Here is a 21,968-nt window from a genome sequence, read left to right as displayed (position 1 = left end):
AAAGGAAAAGATGATAATGAATGCATAAAATATTTAAAGTAGCCATGATAAAATATCAAAAACGCTAAAATGTTGATTTTTCAAAAGTTAACACTGGAGAAGTCAATAAGAGAACTTACTCTTGCAGCCAGACTTGCTGTGTTGAGCTAGTAACACTGATTCTCAGATGGCCATTGCTTCCGCCGAACACAGAGGCTACCAGTTATCTTTCAAAAATAAAAGTAGAAATATATTTGTTTTTCAGTTATTCTTTCATATTAAATCCACTTTTGGTGGTTTATGCTCACTAGATTTTGACACTGTTGGGTTCCTTCTGTGATCACAGTAGCAGATTCTCAGTTTGGCTTTGTTTCGGCAAGTGAAAAATCACTCTTATGATAGGGAGGAGAAAATCTCTCCTATAAGAGGGAATATTTGGCTTAGAAAGGTTAAACTTCACCAGGGCAAGTATTTTGGTCTGTTTCGTTTGCAGAGCCCGCCTCGTAGGCTTTTGAATAAATGTTTGAATAAATAAATAAATAAATGTTGAATAAATGTTGTGATTTAATGAATATAGTATAAAATTAATCTTTGCTGCTATAATAGGGAGTGAGAAGTCAACGACACCATGTGCTAGTTTGCTAGGGCTGCTCTTAAACACCATGGATTACGTAACAGGAACTTCTTTTCTCACAGTTCTTGATCAAGGTATCAACAGTAGTTTCCTCTGAGGCCTATCTCTTTGGCCTGTCCATGGCCTTTTTCTCCCTGTGGTCTTTACCCAGTCTTTTTTCTGTGTGTGTCTGTAAGCAGATATCCTCTTCTTCGAAAGACCAGTCATATTGGATTAGGGCCCTCCCAAATGATCTCGTTTTAACTGAATTACCTCTTTAAGGGCCCCACCTCTGAATACAGTCTCATTCGGAGGTACTGAAGACCTATGATACCAATATATGAATTTTAGGGGGACACAGTTCAGCTCACAACACAGCTTGTATCTATATGTATTTAAACATGCTGGTATCAATTCTCTAAACATGAACCTGTTTCCTTCCGATTTTTAGAGCCACGTAGCTTCCATTCAGAAGCTAGATAGATATGTACGCGTTTCCAGGGACATTTGGATTCTTTTTTATTTTTTGTTTTTTAGTTTTTAAAGCACTTTTTATTTTAACTGAACATGTACATATATAAATCTATAGAACATGTGTTATATATATCATACTAGCAATCTGATAGCAAATTTAAGAGTGAATCAAAAATACATATATTCATGGGACACCTGGGTGACTCAGTGGTTGAGCATCTGTCTTCAGCTCAGGTCATGAGCCTGGGGACCTGGGATCAAGTCCCTCAACTGGGCTACCTGCAGGGAGCTTGCCTCTCCCTCTTACCATGTCTCTGCCTCTCTCTGCCTCTCATGGATAAATAAATAAAAATATGTATATATATATATTCATGATCATAACAGTGTAAACTATATTCTGTAAATAATTGGATATACTTAATAGTTGCTTGGTTTGTGTTTTTAAAAATGTTGTCCAAAGCATGTAAAAGTAATAATTAGTATTAAAAAAAAAATGAAGAGAAAAGGGGCCGGATCAGCCTGAACAAGCTAAAAACGAACTCCTGTATGTATGTGTCAGAAAACTTCAGTGTACTAAGATTAAAAGAAATCCTAATACCCTCCAGTTCGTTTCTAATGGCTGAGTAATATACCATTGTATACATAAACCACATCTTTATCCATTCATCTTTCGATGAGTGAAATAAGTCAGTCGGAGAAGGACAAATATTATATGGTCTCATTCATTTGGGAAATATAAAAAATAGTGAAAGGGAATAAAGAGGAAAGGAGAAAAAATAAGTGGGAAATATCAGAAAGGGAGACAGAACATGAAAGACTCCTAACTCTGGGAAACAAACTAGGGGTGGTGGAAGGGGAGGTGGACGGGGGGTGGGGGTGACTGGGTGACGGGCACTGAGGGGGGCACTTGATGGGATGAGCACTGGATGTTATTCTATAAGTAGACAAATTGAACACCAATACAAATAAATTTATTAAAAATAATAATAATAAAAATAAAAGAAATCCTAATGCAAATTCCCCTTTTTAAAGTTGACCTAAAAACCAGATGAATTAAATGACTTGTCTAAAGACCATAAAAATCCATTGTAAGAGTTAGAAACAACCTTCAATTTTCACTACTGTCAATCTCGTTAAACCTCATACACAATTCTCTATTATATAAGTTGTATGCAAAAGGACATTTGGTTTCTTTAAAGGCAGGATAACTTGTATGTATTCTCAGAACAGGAAAAAAATGTCAAATTATGTTAGTTGTAGCATAGGGCACTGTCTCCCAAAATTTACTGATAATCTAATGTAACAAAGAAAACTGAAGAAAAAAAAAAAAAGAGTTCCACCCCCATCCCATACTTACTAAGGAGTATGGTTTTTTTTTTTTTTTGGAAGCTTCCCAAAATTTCACTAAAGCTGTATTGGACTCATCCTTTTTTTTTTTTTTTCTTTCTTTCTTCTCCTTCTGTTTTTTAAATCAAGATATAGTTGACATGTAACATTGTGAGAATTTAAGTTCTACACTGTGTAAATTTGAAACATTTATATACTGCAGTGTGATTCCCACCATAGTCTTAGCTAACTATCACATCACATAATGATTTTGTTTTTATAGTGAGAAGATTTAAGGTCTCCTAACATCTTTGAAGTATATACCACGGTATTGTTGACTATAATCACAATGTTGTATGTTCTCCAGCACTTATTAATTTTTAACTGCAAGTTTGTACCCTTTCACCAACACCTCCCCAATTCACTGCCCCCCCCCCACCTGCCCCTGGTATCCACTCTTCTATTCTATTTCTACAAGTTCAGCTTTTTTTAGATTCTGTAAGTAAAATCATACAGTAGTTGTCTTTGTCTGAATGACTTCATATAGAGTAACTCCCTCAGGTTCCATCTATGTTGTCACAAATGTCAAGATTTCCTTCTTTCTCATGGCTGAATAATATCCCATTGTAGACATACACCACATTTTCGTTATCCATCCGTCCATCGATGGATACTTAGGTTGTTTCCATATCTTGGCTATTGTGAATCATGCTGCAGTAAGCATGGAATAAACATATTTTTGGTGTTCTGTTTTCATTCCTTTGGATATATATATATATATATATATATATATATATATATATATATCCAGAAATAGGATTGCTGGATCATATGGTAGTTCTCTTTTTAATTTTGTTACAGAGCATCCATACTGTTTTCCATAATAGCTGAATAAATTTACATTCCCAACAACAGTGCCTAAGGACTTTTTGGAAACAATACCCAGAAGCACAAGTAACAAAAGCAAAAATCAGCAAGTGAGACTATTTAAACTAAAAAGCTTCTGCACATCAGAGAAACAACCAAATGAAAACGCAACCTGTGGAATGGGACAGAGCATTTGCAAACTATATATTGGATCAGGGGTTGACATCCAAAATATAGCAAGAATTCATACATTTCGATAACAAAACAATCTTATTTTAAAAATAGGCAGAGGATCTGAATAGACATGTTTTTTTTTTTTCAAAGCAAACATTCAAATGGCTAACAATACATGAAAAGATGCTTAACATGACTAATCATCAGGGAAATGCAACTCAAAACCACAGTGAGATAACACCTGACACCTGTTAGAACTGTTAGAAGGGCTGTCATCAAGAAGACAAGAGATGGGTGTCGGCAAGGATGTGGAGAAAATGAACCGTCTTGTACCTGACAATTATATAGAATTCTTAAATTTAAAATCTGGAGAGACACTTAGAGGTGACAGAATTTACCAGCCATTGCTTTCCAGAGAAGGAAACTGAGGTTCACAGGTTTACAGTCTCTGCCCACATGCCCTTCTCTAAATGTGAGCAGCTCCAGGATTGGAGTCTAGACTCATCAACTCTTGATTAGGGCTCTTCTCTCAGGTCGTGCTGTCATTCAGAATGACTTCCACCAAGAAATTCAAAAGACCTCATTTTGTTTAGAACTCTTCTTAGTGCCTGGCACTGACATTTTAGAAATGCATCGTTTGACAGGACATTTCACTGCATAGAGATTTCAGATCTTCTGCTTTTTCACCATGTGTCCTTTCAAGTAAGGTACCTGAACATCTAGGCTGGGACTAGTCACCAGGTGACAACTTCTGCACGGAAGGGCAGAAAAGCTTTTTTCAGGTTTACTAAGGGCTTTGATTTAGTTTATGTTACAGAACACCAAAAACATTGCTTTCCATTACTGATTACTGACCATTTTCATCCACTAAACAGTCTTAGGGCAACCAGTAACTTAGTGATAAGTATCTCTTTTCATGGTGTGGGAAGAGTAGAGTACGAGAGTGGAGAATGAGCAGATCCAATTTAATTCAATGCACTCAGCCCTACAGAAGTATTTTTAGATACAAAAGATATTGTTAGAATTCTTTAGACACCAGATCTTGGAGAAAAGTCTATGAGGCGAAAAAGAGTAGTTTTGGGTTAGAGGAAAAATTAAAACCTAAGAAAACAGAAGACATTATTCCCCAAACTTCTGTTTTCCACCACTCTCCCTTTTCTCTGAGAATCCCTTTAGACAACTTAAAAGCAGAATTACAAAAGTGAACAACTTGGTTGTTCCTCCAGTGGGTGTGGTTAAGAGTCATGAGAAAGCCCTTAAATGAAAGCACTGCTTCCTCTGTTCTTTCCAAAGATTGATTATTTGAATCCAGGGGAAGCAAGTTGATTAGCCCCTCCTGTTTTGGGGTGGGAACTGCTCTGTGTGTGTGTGTATTGTTATTGTTGTTTTAATGGTTATTTTATTTTAACGTAAATATTTAGACACTCGGAAGTTTGTGACATCAACCAATATATGCACGCAGAAATGTATGCTAAGTTGTGTTTTCCTAATCTTTGTCATTTCATGAGATTGATATTCTGATATCTCATTGAATCCAAGGTGTGCACGTTTTGTTTCTTCTCTGTCACAGGCTTAGTTTGTTTTGCTTTCTTTTCTATAAATACTTCAAACTTTATCTCAGCAGTGTTGATTTCAGTTGGAACTTTTCATTACTTCAAAAGTAATGCTTTATGCAGAGTCTCAAATAAACGTGGAAACAAAATAAGCCAACCCATTCTTGGATTGTGGGCTAATTGAAAATAGCTTAAATCACAATTTGATATCATACCTAAAATATCCATCTGCACTCTGACATTTTAGTGAGGAATATATTTTTGTTTTAGCTTTCTACATTTACTCTCTGTGTGCAGATCATGACACCTTTGATTTGTTTTATATCGTCATAATCATGAGTAATAGCTCAGTTATTCTTTGAGTCTTACTGACCCTTAATTTTCACTTTATATAAACATACATTTTGGCTTATATTTTAAAAATTTGCAAAACATTTGTATTAACCTTTTCACATTATAAATTTAACCAGCATTACCAAATTGGTTCAATTAACAATGAAAGCTTTTATTAGATAATTGTTTATTTATATCCATAATATAGTTATCAATTATAATAGTATTATCAAAGCAATTTTGCATTTCTTGGACAACTAAAAAAAAGTACTGGAAGTAAATAGAAATGTATTACATTTGGTTTCTACTCTCCAAAGTTGGATGGAATAATTGAAAACATCTTAGTGCTAATATTTTAGCCAGACTCTTGATATTATTGAAATTAGATCTTTAAGAATGAAATCAGTGTTGACCCAAGACAGCCACATTCATTTCTGCTGATTATGCTCTATAAAAATGCCCCCCTTCCTGGCAGAGAAGGCTCTGTACCCATAAAGCTATGAGCTCAAGCAGGGGATATGCCTGTCCCAGAGACTAGTGGTCTTCTGCTTTTTTTTTTTTTTTATCCATTTTCTAATTTATTAGAGCAGCTTCTGCTTTTCAAGCCATGTGCCCACAGAATAGCCTAGAAAGGTGATCTTTTTCAAATTGACCCAATTGAGATATATGGCCAACAATGACTCTGTTATTAATGAAATTTTCATGGATGAATCGTGTTTCAAGAAAGACCATTATAAATGGTAAAGATTTACTGTGTGGATCACAGGAGGGGAGGGTATTGCATACAGGGGAAGGGGAGCGGTATTTGGCATGGCTCTGTGATGAATATGACATGTGCAGTAGTTAGTGAAGAGACTGGATTGATTGGAACAAAATGTGCATGTCTTTGATGAGTAGAGGATTAGATGGGAAAGGTGAGCAGAGGTCAGATGGTGAGGATCCTGAGCGCAGGGTAAGGAATTTGAATTTTATCCTCTAGATGAGAAATCACTCTAGGCATTTGTCCAAATTCATCACATGATCAGTGATAACTTATTTTAGGTAGATTAACCCAGGGTTATGCAGCACAGAATAAAGGAAATAAGGAAAGATTGAAGACAAGGAGACCAAGTCAGCTGCTGCTATAAATAGTACATGGTTTCCAATATCTGGCCCAGGATCCAAGTAATCAGGATGAAAAGGAAGAGCTAATGTGACAGTTTTTTAAATTATCATAACAAATGTTAAAACTTTTACTGGATCTCTAAAAGGAATATATATTTATTCTTAAAATGTTAAAAATATGGACATATATTGTATATATGTATGCATATTGAATCGAGGTCTATTTATATATATAGCTTGGGGATTCTTTCTGTCATTTACCACATTGTAGGTGTTTCTTTTATTAATAAAAATTCTTAGAGGGCCTAATTTTTAATGACTGTACACCGTTTCAGTCTGAGAACAGTACAAGTAACTATTCCAGTATTATAAATTTAGATTTGTTATCTACTTTCTGTTATTGTAAATAGTACTGTAATGAACATCAATTGACATGTTTTATTCCATGCCCTTCCTCTCCCCTCCTCAGCAAAAATAATAATAAATAAAAATAAAAATAATAAAATAATTTGAGCATGTGTTCATGTATTTATTTCGCCTATTTTGATTTTAGTTCCAATCTACCCCTCCTTCCCTTTAGTATGCTTTAAAAATTGGTGGTTTCGGGGACACGTTTGTTATTGAATTTCTACTGAAATGACTGCCTCATTTGTTGATTACCATTTAAAATGATGTATTTTAATCCATTCCTCTATACCTGGGCTTTTAGATTATTTTGAATTTCTCTCGATTTCAGACAACACAGTGATGAGTATCATAGCACATAATTCCATGTGCACAAATAAAAGAATATAAACCTCAAAAGTGGATATCAGGGACATGGGTCATATAAGTCTTTTGTTCTAATATCCTGTATACATCCATTAAATCAACTGAAGTGGTTATACCAGTTTACACATACTTCTGCAGGCGGAACAGAGAAATTCCAACTTACCCACATCCTTGGCAATCCTTTCTTTTAAATCCTTTCCAATCTCATGTACATGAAATAGTATCTCCTTTTTTGTATGTAAAATAATACTCACTTTGTTTTGCATTTCTCTGATAACTAATGAATTTTAACATGCTTTTATATGTCTGTTGGTCATTCAGGCCTCTTCTCTGGAATTCACCCATTCTCTATTGAGTTGTTGGGGTTTTTTTGTATATTCTGGACACTAATCCTGTGACAGTTATGACATTTATCAGGCTGTTCGTGCAGTGTCTGTCTTTTAATCCTGTCTATTAAAAACAGTACGGGCAGATGTATTAGTTATTTTTTATGGTTTGGGTGTTCTCTATCTTGGCTAACAAGTTCTCCAATGTGAAAGGTTTTTGCCTGTGTTTTGTTCTTATTCTTCATGAGGTAATTGTCTGATACTCATTTGCATGACTGCCTGGTGATTTTCCAGATTGAGGAAAAGTGAAACACAAAAGAAAAATTTGGTCAAGTGTATTATAGTTTCCATTGTAAGTCCCTAACAGAACCGTAAAGACATTTTCCTTTTTATTTAAGCAACAGATATCCACATCCACCATGGTTTGCGGTCATGAAGGTTGATGTCTTTCTCATTGACTGCACAGAAAATTTGTTGGAATTCATTGACATGAAGTCTTTGCAAAGCAATTGCTTATAATTTGGGTTGAATAGTTTCCACTTCCCTTACATTTTCAGCCCTAGTTTACCTGACTTCATGCCTAAGTCCAGAAGAAATACATCATTGTCCTTTTTAAAACAGTTAACATAAGATTTATTTTACTTTCAGCAATTCACAGAGACTGTGAGCCCTTCCGTGTTACCCCCGTCAGCTTTGCCACTGGATCTCCTTAATAACGCTGTCACTGCCTTTAGTACTTTGGAAGATCTTATTCGGTATCTTGAACCAGACAGATGGCAGTTGGACTTGGAAGATCTATATAGGCCAACTTGGCAACTTCTTGGCAAGGCTTTTGTTTTTGGAAGAAAATCCAGAGGTAAGTTCTCACTTAAGATTAGAATCTCATTAAATTTTCTTAGCAGTTTTAATGTTCCAGAATCTTCTGTAGCTTCTAAGGAGTAGAGTTTAAAATTCTTCCATGATATATGTAGGTAACCCATCTTTGTAACATTTAAGCATATTTACACACTAAATAATGCATACAAAAAGAAGCAATTATAATTCAGTAGGTTTAGAAGATTAAAAGGGATCATTATGCCAAAAATTCTTGTTATTTCTTTAATTCAAAAATATCATTTTGATGAAGTCCTCTCTTAGATCTCAAGAGAATCATTGCTTATTCAAATCTAATATTTGTGGTATTTTGATTTAGAGATTCAAGAGAGATTAGCTGCTTAGCTGCTAAACCAGATTTGGGCCTAGAAAAGGGAGAGAAATAAAAATCAGTACCTACCATGTCCCTGTGGGCCGGGATTATATAAATGTCCATCTCCTAAGCCTACAAACTTCTATAAATAATATGGAAAATAACAGTGGCTCATCATAAATTAGAACTGGTAGTTTCCAAGACAGGATTCAGAGCAAGAAAAGAATGACTGAAGGGAATCCACAATATGATAATTTTTCTGTCTATAAATTTGCCTCTGAAATGATCACATGACCCTACGAACATATCTCCCTTCACCGTTGATAACTAGATTTAATTCCACATAGTTGAGAAATTAGAAATAATATTAATGGAGTCTTCCCTAAGGTTAGCTAATTTTCCTCATAACATTAGGATTGGAAAGTCTCCATATCAGGCACAAATGTGAAACAGTAATAGAAATAACTGGCTAATTATAATGCACTCAAAAAATCTGTTGCAGGCTCTCAGAAACATTGAAGTCTACCCAGGGTCACTCTAGAGGATGGAATGACAGTCTGGAGAATTTATATGGAAGGAACAATGTTTAGTTAGTTTGAGCAATTCACAAGGGCAGATTGCACCAGACTTGTTCTTCTAAATCTTGTCAGAAAGAAACCCGATTCCTGCCCTTTCCTGCTAAGAGTTGCAGCCCTTCTGGATCAAGAGCTTTAATCTCAGCAGGTCATGTCCAGACTTGCCCAACCATGGTATTTTGCTATGCCAACAGACGTGGTTTCCTTTCAGCAATATTTGAAATCGGTGTTCAAGTGCAAGGGCAGCCGAATCCTGTCCAGATGCTGGAAGCTGTTACATATTTATAAGATTTGATCTTGATGAATAACTTGATGAATAACTTATGAACACTTCCCTTCCCTCCCACTTAGGAACAGGAAAATGAGGATCTGCAAGGCTGGCTGAAACCGTTGTGAATAGAGCCTTTGTTAGATTTGAAGTAGATTATCATGTTGATCTGGAAAAAGCAAAGGGAGTAAACCAGGTTCTAAGCTCAGATCTTGTTTTTGACAGCTTATCTCAGGATTCGAGCCTAAAAATCTCCCTTCTAGCCATGCCTTTACGCCTGTACCTCTCCACCTGGTGTTCAGGGAAGATTTGGCCAGAGGCTAGCGTTGTATTTAAAAGCATCCAGCACTGAACCAGATCTTTCAAATATTCATTTAGCACTTTCCAAATTGAAGCCCTTTGCAGTTTGCCAAAACTATTAACTTTTTAAGCGTACAGTAAGTGTGAGAAAAGCAGTGTATATTTTTGGAACTCTACATAAACTAAAATGCAGGTGTGGGATAACATCTATATAGACAAAACCAACTCCCCTCCCAAGAGTCTTTCTACAAAGGAACAAGGAGTAAAACGTTTAAAAGCTTCTAATTAGACATCGAAAGTGATTTTCCACAGAATAAACATATCACAGTGTTACCACATTCATCTTAGAAAGACCACCCTCAGATTGCATCACAGTAATAGAATTTCCTTGAGTTGAATATCTTGAAAGAATGAGCAACAAAGAAGTAAAGTGTATCCGTGATTTTTTTTACAGTCCATACTATCTTTTTAGTAAAACTTGCAATATTGGTGAATCTCAATAAGAAAATCTGCATTAGGATAAATCACTTTAATTGGTGCCATACTCCAAGTCTTCATTCTTGAGAAGGACAAACTAATGCATGCGTGTCTCAGGAAGTAGCTGGAGAAAGGAAATACAGAACCCAAACATTGATTTTTATTCTTCAAATATTTTGCAGAGGGAAACCTCCATAAGACTAAAATTATAAAAAAAATATGTGTTGGATGCGATCCTTCACTCCCTTCTTTTCTCTTTCTTTTTATTTCTTTCTTTTCTTTCTTTCTTTCTTTCTTTCTTTCTTTCTTTCTTTCTTTCTTTCTTTCTTCTCTTTCTTTCTTCTTTCTCTTTCTTCTTTCTTCTTTTCATTTTTCTTTCCCAGAAGTTCTGCATAGTGTTTGGAGACTTATTTTAATGAAGCTTAGGTGAGCTGGGAGCCTTAGTTAGGAGTAGGAAGCTTAAATTTCAAATAAGATATGCCAGATTGAAAATCCTTAATTGTATTTGTAGTGTACACTGCATTAATGTTTTTTTGGAGGGTTTTTGGTCTTTTTTTTTTTTTTTTTTTTGGTGTTTTTGTTTTGTTTTTGGTTTTGTTTTTTTTTGGTTTCTGTTGTTTTCTTCCTTTACTTCCTCTAGCTTAGGGTTTTCGTGCATACCTTGCTACTGCAGAAAAAGAAAATATCTTATTTTCTAAATCAGGCTTACCCAGTACTTAAAAAGGGCTTTTGACTGTTGTGTCAAATATGATAAATGAGTGGAAGCTAAGTTGCAAGTGTGTTTAAATTTTCACATTGTAGCAGGTATCATAACTCAGTTCACTTGGGAAATCTATCTAACCTTTTATTGTGGTTAAGTAAACATTTTAAAGTGAACTTATACAGTCTCATTTTCTAGTTCCATGAAATACTGTGTTTAAAACTGAGGTAGGTGAATATCCTTTGAAAGCTGAGAGCTTCATTCACATTCTAAAGAGGTATAAATCTTGAGCACTGAAAATTTTGGCAACTGGCTTTTGTTTTGTGTGTATGTGCATGTTTTCAACTTTCTAAACCCTTCTGGCCTACATAGTAACTTCTAGAGAAAAGATTCGGATAAACTCATATACAGCTTTAACAATGAAAGAGCAGTATGTACATACACTATTAGCTCATCAAAATGAAGTCAGGTGAAGTACGTGACGTCATTTAACTCAATTATCTCATTACTTTTATTAGCGGTAAGTTGGTCTTTTATGGCACTCAAAAGAATGAACTCATTTCCTCTTAAATATTTAAAAGCTTTCCTTTCACAGGATCATTTTTCAGATGAAAGGGAAATCTTTAAATACTCAAAACAGTGATTTTTTTTCTATTGAGTTGGAAAAAAATCATTTTTTAGCTAAATGAGATGTTGAAATGAACTTTTGGAATTAGTATCCTCTTGGCATTTCCCTATACTTGACCAAGGATTTAGTCAATCATATAGTTTATGTGTGCTTATAATTTACAATTGCCTATGCATGATTTATAATGTATTTCATGAAAATACTTACATTGGCTTTCTTTGATGTTTCAGAAGGTGATCACATGTACAAGTCAATATAGAATCATAAACATGCAACAAGAAAACAAACATTTAATGCTTTATTACCTTGTCATTTTAAAGTCATTTTAAAATTATTGGCACTTAATTTTTAAAACTGGAATACATAGTGATTATTATTACTTGAAACCATCTTTAACCAGGAAATTTGTTTCTTCTTTTCAATTCTTTTTTATAATATTTCCCAGATTGGTGAAAAGATATTTAATATTTAACCAGATTTATTCTATTTAGATAACACTACAAGTTTTAATAAAACCTTTATTTTGAAGAAAAAGATCTGATGAGTTGTATGTTATCCAAAACTCTTCAATTTTATTGGAATTGCTGTTGGAATATTTCTAGGGGGATAAAAGGCAAAGGTACAGAGCAGAAATTAAAATTATATTAGAGATGCTTATACTAATAAGTACTATTCGTGTTCATATAAAATCATCTTAAATATGACATGCTATTTTGATATAATTTAGCTGAGGCAAAGTATCATTTTGTAGCTAAAAACAATGATTCTTTGAGAATTTACTACAAGAATCTGATGAAAGAATATTTTTGTTTGGTCTTCACAAGTAGGTATTCTTTTAAAGAATAAAACACTACATAGTTAACCAACTTACTTAAAGAATAGAGACAGTCGTTATCAATTAGACCTCTTTTCCCTCCTTTAGAAGGAGAACAGAAATCTGAAGGAGTCTAGTTAAACTGAATTTCAAACACTATGAATTACTCAGTGCGCGAGAAGCAGGGATTTTTGAGCAACCTCAGCCTTTTTAAATGTATCATTGTTTTTTTTTTTTTTTTACTCATGGTTTACTCAGTTGTCCTCAAAAATTCATTTTCTTCACGCCCTTTTTATGAGTCTTATTGCCCGAAAAATTATATAAAGCTCTAGTTGCAAGTTTCTGTATGTTGTTTCTCATTCACTACAAGAGCTTCTAATCCTTTTAAAAATTGCATTTGTTTTTTAATCCAAGCATTCATCGTTTTACATTCTATTCTTCCCTCCAATGCTCCCCTTGTTTATTTTCTTATGAGGTTAAAAGGTGTAGCCCTCTTTTTCTCTATAAAGTTTCCTATTTATAGCTCTCAACTGTTTTGTTGGCTCTGTTCTTAATATTGCACAATGGCATCTCTTTAATGGTCAGTAAGTCATAATGAAGCTTTGTTTACTCTAAAAGAAAAGTCCAACTTGCCAGCTGCGTAGCCCTAAAACCTAGTGAAAATAAGAAGGGATCTTGTTGGGGGTATTGTTGGTGAAATATATTTCTCTATGAAAAGAGCTTGATGAAAAATAAATTCAAGCTCAAAGCATGAACGTGTATTTTTCTTTGCTTTCTTTTATGCCACTATATGAAAAGAGCTTGATGGAAAATAAATTCAAGCTCAAAGCATGAACATGTATTTTTCTTTGCTTTCTTTTATGCCATGTAGTGGTGGACCTGAACCTTCTAAAAGAGGAGGTAAGACTATACAGCTGCACACCTCGTAACTTCTCGGTGTCCATAAGGGAAGAACTAAAGAGAACCGATACCATTTTCTGGCCAGGTTGTCTCCTGGTTAAACGCTGTGGTGGGAACTGTGCCTGCTGTCTGCACAACTGCAATGAGTGTCAATGTGTCCCAAGCAAAGTCACTAAAAAATACCATGAGGTGAGTATATCATTTTCTTTTGGGGTTCCTTTGTGTCTTAACAAATAATAAAACCATAAATCTGATATGAATTTTTGTTTGGAAGGGAGAGGTAGCCTTCATGGGAGAAGAATGAATAAGGTGTACAAAATAGTTCGTTTTCATTTTTTTTTTTTTTTGAATTGGGACCTTTAACTCAAAAACTCAGGTATTAAAGGCTTGAAAAGCTTGTCTTCCAGTTGTACAACACGGGTAGTCAGTGAAGGTTTTATCTGTCATACAAAAAAGCAAACGTGTTCTGCAGGGGAAAAAAAAATGGGTGGAACTTTTCAACATTACACTTTTCAAAATATGAAAGGAAAATATTTTAAAGACAGACTGGGAGACAAATTATTGTCTCTGTTGGAGAAAGGAGATCTTTGATATTTATTTTTCCATTTGGGGCAATACGGGAACATAAGTCCCAGGAAGACATATTCATAATTATACCAATCTTCCCAATATTCATGTTGCCCCAAATAGCACGTTAAGCCTCTTATGGTTTCCTTTCATCCCTTTATTCTGTGGAATTAAGGAAAATATAGAAATTAAACATTAGTAATTATTGTTTTTCAGAGCCTTGAGAGCCTTAGAACTTACTCCAAATTTTTGTAAGTGCTAGACTACCCCCAGTGATACCCATCCTTTCTCCAGCAGCATCGCGTAGCATCCATACATCAGCAAGCAAAACATTCTTGATGGGTTAACCTTCATTTTTACAAAACGTTTACATTACACCAAACCAAAAATCTGCCCTCCTGCCTTCATTTCAGTATATCATCACTTGATGACTTTTAATTTTTGCCACTAAACCAGAGAATAAATAATCTGCTTAGTAAGTAAGATGAAATTTCATGTGCATAAGGACATCAATAAAACAATAAAATTTAAATAACTGTTAGGTTATTTAAATATGCCCCGTATCATAAACTGTGCTTTATATGACAGGGCCGAGCCGTCCTCCACCAGTGTTGTATTGCAGCTGATGAGTGGGATAAAACGCTGGATTCCGATGGACAAGGAATCCTGTTTCCATCCTAGATCTACCATTAACTTGTAACCATCAGCAGGCAACTTAACTTCTATAAGATAAATGTAAAATATGGTAACCTCTCAGGTTTTTTCCAGCTATGTGATCCTATGATAATCAGTAGAGTGCCATATTTGGAAAGTCACATCGAAAACTGGCAGTCTATGATTTAAAAAAAAAAAAAAAAAAAAGCCTGTTTACCACCACTACTCCTGTTCTACCTTCATTTCTACATCCCATGCTTCTAAAAGATCCTTGTGCTGGTAACAGTCTCCCTCCACTAGGTTTTTTTGTTTTTTTTTTTTTTTTTAAACAAGTTTATCACTTGCTGAGCCCACATCATGCTTTTGGTCAGGCCAAGTGTATCTCCCTCCGTCCTGTTCTTATAGATTACTCTTCAAATAACAGTGGTTTTAGGTTTGTGAATCTTCCAGAACGACATCACTCCATTATTCTTTAGCCGTTGGGTGGGGTGCTTATGCCTGCATTATCTGTCTGTACACACATATCAGTAAGGATGTTTATCTAATTGTATGACCTCCTAGTACAAGTTTCCCACAACTCTCTCTGATGCACGTGTGTGTGGAAGTATAATTATATGGTTACCTACTCCACATTTCCCACAAATATCTCCAGAACAATCATGTCTTAATTTTTTTATTAAAATGCTCAGTGGGAATCGTTAATTTTTCTGCCATAGGTTTTTGTTAACAAATTACCTTCTGAGAAAAAAAAAAAAAAAAAAAAAGACAGTTTGTCTGTTTGGTGTAACTCATCATTTCTGAGGCCTAAATTTTTCCCTCTATTTTGGAAGTAAGTTTGGAGTTTAGTACTATTCCTAAATAAGTGAAATTATTTTTAAACATAATTCCACAGAGTTTGAAAACCATTAAGTCATTGAATACCATTACTGTGAATCTAGCGACTTAACTCCCTTAAAGTGAAGCCCATCTCAGGCCTTTCGGTGACTACTGTTCCAGTTTTCAGTTTGGAGATTATTCTACCCCAGGGAGAGGGAAGAAGCAAAGACAGAGTTTCGACGTTCTGATTTTTCTCTCCTTCACCTACCTCTACTATAGGGTAGGCTCCTACCTACAAGGAGGCTACTATGCCAGCCTCCCTAACTATTAAGCTGAATTATATTCCTTGTGTTACTACTCTATAAGTTATTCCCTATTTGGTTCCTTTACCATTTTCAGTGGGTTTTGTTCAACCATTGAACCATAAAATAAGTTCAGAAAATTGAAAGGCTCATAATATATAGGATGATATTATTGTTCCATGTTAGGATATTATAGTGTAATCTTATTACTAAGGAGAGTCTTATTGCTTTCATATCGATTACCAGATATTATTTATTGGAACCCATTTTTGCTCTTCCAAAATGGTTTTTCTATCTCCCAAATAGGATTTTTCAGAAAGCAAGACAGGAGCTTTACATAAGTATGAACTTAGATGTCACCTCTTCCTTGAAACACTTCCTACGTCCCTGCCAGTCGTAGCATAACGAGTTCATCTTCTGTGCCGCGTGTAGAACTTGAGAGATGTCTCGATTAGAGAATTTTTGCTATTTCATAATTATTACTTATTTTTATTTGTTTTTACCAAATTGAGAACTAGGAAAGAACAAAGATCACATTGCAGTGTAGCACTTAACAAAACACACTCCCAGGCCAGACATCCAGGGTTTGAAGCTGTTTGGCTTTGAGCAAATGACTCAGTCCCCTGCACCTCCCATCTCCTCGTGTGTAAAGTGGACATCTAGCTCCATTGTGAGGATTCAAGGAACTGACAAAACACTTAGAACCAGGTCTGGTACATTCCAAGCCCATAATATGGAAAGAGTCAATAGCTGCTCTCTCACTCACCTCTATCCCCCCTGTGGCTTTGATGATGGCAAATGATCAATAAAGATTTAATGAACTATGCCCAGAAGAGTACGCTCTTTCAGGGAAAAAGATCTGTAGGATCCTCTGACAATAGAATTGTATTTGTTCCTCTCTCTCATTCCTAATTAGCCTGACATTCATCTTGTTTATATAATTTTTTTTTTTTTTGCAACATGAAGTACAGACTGACTTTTCTTGCATAGATCTGTTTGAGTACAAAGTAGAGACCTCAGCAGCCTTCCTCTAGTACTGAGTCCCACCCCCCAAGGTCCTGCAGCACCCAAAATTTAATGGCACTCTGTTTACACAGTGGAGGTAGTGGTACATGTTCATCCCTTTCTTTCTGTACCTCATCTAATCTCTTCCACGGTCTCTGATTTTAGCTTTTTCCCTGGATTATTCAAAGGTTTGTAATTTTAGTTTGAACCTCTCTTTCAAAACTGTGTGAGATGGCATGCTCCTACCTTCTTTCTTTTACAGTGTCATAAACTTTGTCCTGAAAACTGTCTTCTTTAACATTATCTGGGACTTCTTGGTTATTTTCCAAGTCCTTTTCTTCCAAAGTCAAAACTTTGGAAAAGAAATTAAGAAGGAAAGCACTAATTAAGCCCCGTCCTGTGTATTAGAATTTCTTATCTAAGATTCAGTATAACTAGAACATTATGAGATTCTTCTACTGTTTGTAAATCTCCACAAACACCAGGGGATGAAGACTGGGGGTGTGGTAAGGGGGGTGCTTTTATTTGGTGACTGCATCTTGACGTAAGCACTTGTAGAAGAAAGAACGATTGTAGGATTGTAGCCTGGCATGGCTGCCTGTTAGGACTGTATATGGTAGCTTCTCTAACCCTTACCTTTTATAGTAATTTTTTTTCCCCCTACTAACTGGGAAAATGTATCCAAGCAGAGATAGGAATTAAAGACATTGGCTACACCAGTACTGCAGTTTATCTAGCCACTCAACCTCATTCCAGAAACAGTTTTTAACAGAAGTTTGATAAGGTGTAGCACCAGTATCTTAAGAGTAGTTAGTTTTGATGCCACATTAAGTTGTTCAAAATACTGACACATAAAATAGTATTCAATCGTTTCATGTTAAAATAATAGAGTCTCAGTGATTTGTATTCTAGAATTCCAAACGTAATAGAAAATCTGCTTTAAAAGTTTCCTATTTCTCTTAGTTATTCCAAGACTTTGCAGCTTATCTCTCTAGAAAGTTACTAAGTGGAATATATGGCTAATTATATATTCTGAGTCTTTATAAAATTATCACCTATCACTCTAGTAATTCATCTTTGGCTAAAGTATGAATACCGGCTATGTCCCTATTCTCTCTAAAGCTTCTGTTCACTCATGTGTAAAATAGGGGTAATAATTGTAAATTACTTCATAGGATTCTTGTGAGTCAAAGTATGTAAAAACTTTATTACAGTGCCTGGCACCCAGTAAGCATTCAAAAAATGTTAGCTGATTAACCTTTGATATGGCCACATACTCCAAGTGAGGTATACATTCTCTGCGTTTCTCTTTTAAATCTTCAAGTGGAACAGTCATAAGATTTGACTTGTGCCTTTTTGGATTAACGAACATTTTCCAGGAAGGATATCTTTTAGAAGTTGCTCTATGAAGTTATCTGTGTCCTACCCAGAGGGCAGAGAAACTAAGCCGCTTCATTCATAATCCGAACAAACACAATTCCCGAAACTTTATTTCTAATAGGAGAAGTACAGATACACATTGAATAGGTGGTTCTTATCAAATTCTTCAGATAATCTTTCGTCGAACACATAGCTGTGCCCTCCTGTCACAGTGTCAAAAAGAAACCTCTTTAGTATCCGTGTCTATTTTGCAGTATTTTTGTATTAAAAAGCCAGACTGCAAATTAACTCCCTGTGATAGAGGCATCACTGTTATTATCACCCAACCTCCATATACTGCACGGTAGGATCCAGCTGCACGAAGTTAGCTGTGACGAAGGCTGATGTCTATGAAGTACATCTAATCCATCTCATCAAGTTTATAGAGGACTTGAAGCGTAGCCAAGAAAATTAATGAGTGGCATAATTGAGCAAACTCAGCTGTAGAGCGATCGTGTTTCCTTCCACGGTATTGCAGCGCTTGTATCCCTTCAAGTATAAATATTTGTTACACGTGTGAAAAAAATGAATGAGTGAAAGCAACCGACAAACAGAAAAAAGGCCTGGGCGGTAGGGGTTTCGGAATAGTGAACCAAGGTAAAATTCTCTGTGATATCGTCAGGGGAGTAAAATAAAGAGGGTGCACCAATCAATATTCCTGCATATGCTAGTACAGCTGTGTTGTCTTCTTTCATGTCTACAGTTTTCATTCCCTTTCTCATCCAGCAGTGGGTCTTTCAACATAAAGACTGTTCTGTATGTGGGGGCAGCGTCCTTCCAAGTGGCCGGTATTAAAATGTCCTTTCTGTTGTGAAAGGATGATCATTTAGAATTTCTCCCTTTTTTAAAAAGATTTTATTATTTTTTTTCATGAGAGACACAGGCAGAGAAGCAGGCTCCCTGGGGTGGGGGGAGCCTGATGCAGGACTCGATCTCAGGACCCCGGGATCCTGCCCTGAGCCAAAGGCAGACGCTCAACCACTGAGCCACCCAGGGGCCCCTAGGATCTCTCTGCAGGGTCGGGGAATGTGTTCCTGATGCCTTCACTAGGAAAAAAAAGAAAAAAAGAAAAAATCAAAATTCTATCAGTCTTCATTGGGCTGCAAGATTCTTCTCTGAAATTTTGCTTGTCCATGAATCAAAAGTGGTAGACATCGTTTGACTTTAAAGATGACATCTACGTTGTTCCTTTCAGGTCCTTCAGTTGAGACCAAAGAGTGGTGTCCGGGGATTGCATAAATCTCTCACGGACGTGGCCTTGGAGCACCACGAGGAGTGTGACTGCGTGTGCAGAGGACACACGGGAGGATAACCACATCGGCACGCGCAGCCTCTCCCAGCGCAGCGCGGCTCCGTGGCTGACCTGTTCTAGAACTTGCGCATTATCTCCATCCATAATCTCAGTTGTTTGCTTCAGGGACCTTTCATCTTCAGGATTTTACAGTGAGTGTTCTAAGAGAGGAGACACCAGACGGAATTAGAAGTGGTGCAACAGCTCTCTCTTGAGAGGAGGCCCAGATGACAGGAGAAAAGGTTTGGGGTTGCAAGGGGAGAAACAGAACAAAACAACAGAGAACTGTTGTCCATCGCTAGCCAGTGGCAGAGTTAGCATGTCCTTCCTCCGCTCGCTGGGCTGTGGACTCCAGCTGTCTGCATACGGCGTAGGCTAAAGTCAGTCCAGGAAAGAACTGTGTGCAAATGAGCACCTGATTCTGTTGCCTTGCTTAACTCTAAAGCTGCGTGTTCTGGGCTCGCGATCGCAGAAATCTGGAATTGTTTCCTTATATTCACATATATAAGCCAGAGTGTTCTATGTTCTACAGACTTGGTTCTTACGAAGGAACGATGTTTCTATGAATCAAACTTGTCTCGTGCTGATAGGAAAGACTGGATTTTTCCATGTTTCTTACTAAAATTTCTACCATTTAGAAGAAGAGAACTACAGTCATGGTTTGGAAGAGACAAACCTACAAAAGAAGAGTGGCCTTATCTTCACTTTATCTATAAGTTGGTTTATTTGTTTTATTGTGTACATTTTTATATTCTCCTTTTGACATTATAACTGTTTGCTTTTCTAATCTTGTTAAATATATCTATTTTTACCAAAGGTATTTAATATTCTTTTTTTATGACAACCTAGATCAACTATTTTTAGCGTGGTAAATTTTTCTAAACAGAATTGTTATAGCCAGAGGAACAAAGATGATATGAAATATTGTTGCTCTGACAAAAAATACATGTATTTCGTTCTCATACGGTGCTAGAGCTTAGAGTAATCTGCATTTTAAAATACTGAAGTGGGAAATCAGTAGGATTTGGTAAGTCGCGAAGACTTTTTGAAAATAAGTGATATCTTTCCCCCCTGTTATTGGAGATGCAAATAAAAAGCAACATGGGAACGCAGGCATTCAGATCCGGCCGTGACTAAACCCTAGCCCTTCTTTTGGGGAGTGTGAGCCTAGCTCAGAAGAAAAAAGCACCTTGTGAAAAGACTGGACAGCTTCCTGACAAAGCGCGCTCTGCTGTCCTGTAGGAACACATCCTATTTATTGTGATGTTCTGGTTTCTTATCTTTAAACTCTGTTCCATACCCTTGTATAAATACATGGATATTTTTATGTACAGAAGTATATCCTTTAACCAATTCACTTATTGTACTCCTTGGCAATTGAAATGAAAATCAGTAAAATACTTCGCTTGTACAATGCTTAATATTGTGCCTAGGTTATGTGGTGACTATTTGAATTAAAAATGTATTGAATCACCAAATAAAAAAAATGTGGCTATTTTGGGGAGAAATGGAGTTGTGTGTGTGTGTGTGTGTGTGTGAGCGCGTGCGCACGCACAATATTTGTCTCTTTAACTCCAGGACAGTGAAAGAGATCGGATTTCGCGTTAACCGTGGTTCCCATTACGCAAGGCCTGTGTTAGTTCAAAAGACAGGTAGAAAAGCCTTGAGGCTTCCCTGTCTCTTGTCTCTGGTGTTTTGGAGTGGTTTTCATTTCCTCACGGATTTCTGAGAACTGAAATTGCACCTGACGTGAAAGCTGTTAACGTGATTTATGAATTGCTTAGCAATCGATTAGATGGCAGTACGAAACTGAAAAAAAAAAAAAATCTTATGAATTCCCACTGTCTTCATCTTCAGGGGTAGGTACTAAGTGACTCGGTGGGGTGACCATGAATCGATTGGGGACACACAGACTAAATGTGCCTTGAATAGCACACTCCAGGGTGTGGATCGTCACCTTCAGGTGCAGATTTCCGTTCAGGCCCTGTGGGTTGGTTATCTCTGCCTTTCTACCAGGCCCAGAGCCCTGCTGTCTTCCTCCTCCAGGTCTGGCCCGTACCCTTTCTGGGTACTTTTCCATCCAGCAGCCCTACCCTGCGCCCAACCACGTGGAGAACAAATAAAATGAACATACACATGCTGTGTTATTGACTTACCTTTCCATGCGTGTGCCCCAGGCCTGTGGGGAGGTCTACCAGATGTCTGTGCTCCACTGCGGATGCAGTGCAGTGTGTCTCCGTCTTGGCAATTTACGGCTCACCTTGGCATAGCAGAGACTCTACTATGTCTTAGAGTAAATGATCTGTGTAACTGTGTATGCTCCAGCATCTCCAACCATTGAATGGAACACCTTCTTTCCCTCTTATTTTCGAATATTTATTTTGTGTTTACTTATAAAATACTAAGAGCCAAAACAAATCGCTCGGTGAAGGTAGTCCCACATGCTGCTGCCAGTGAGTGGGAAGAGGGTGAGGGCTAACTGCTTTATGCTTATCCAGTCATAGACCTTACTGTGTATTTGACCCAAAGAGAAAAAAAGTCAACTC

General features: G+C 36.5%; 1 protein-coding gene across 2 annotated transcripts in view; it reads left to right on the top strand.

The window, feature by feature from the left end:
- PDGFC (platelet derived growth factor C) overlaps nucleotides 1–20,930 on the top strand; it is a 198,874-nt gene extending 177,944 nt beyond the window's left edge. Inside the window, exons 4-7 of one of the 2 annotated variants that reach the window (XM_077846491.1) lie at nucleotides 8,169–8,376; nucleotides 13,340–13,368; nucleotides 13,454–13,557; nucleotides 19,327–20,930. In XM_077846491.1, the coding sequence (XP_077702617.1) occupies nucleotides 8,169–8,376; nucleotides 13,340–13,368; nucleotides 13,454–13,557; nucleotides 19,327–19,339 (354 nt within the window). In that variant the 3' untranslated portion in view covers nucleotides 19,340–20,930. Of the gene's footprint in view, nucleotides 1–8,168; nucleotides 8,377–13,339; nucleotides 13,558–19,326 lie in introns of both variants that reach the window. The other variant, XM_077846490.1, reaches the window with a different exon arrangement.
- The last annotated feature ends 1,038 nt before the right edge of the window (nucleotides 20,931–21,968 follow it).

Source organism: Canis aureus, chromosome 13 (assembly GCF_053574225.1).
Source record: "Canis aureus isolate CA01 chromosome 13, VMU_Caureus_v.1.0, whole genome shotgun sequence".
In the NCBI taxonomy this organism is placed as follows: Eukaryota; Metazoa; Chordata; class Mammalia; order Carnivora; family Canidae; genus Canis; species Canis aureus.
Note: the sequence above shows the minus strand (reverse complement) of the source record. Positions and strands in the feature narration are given on the sequence as shown.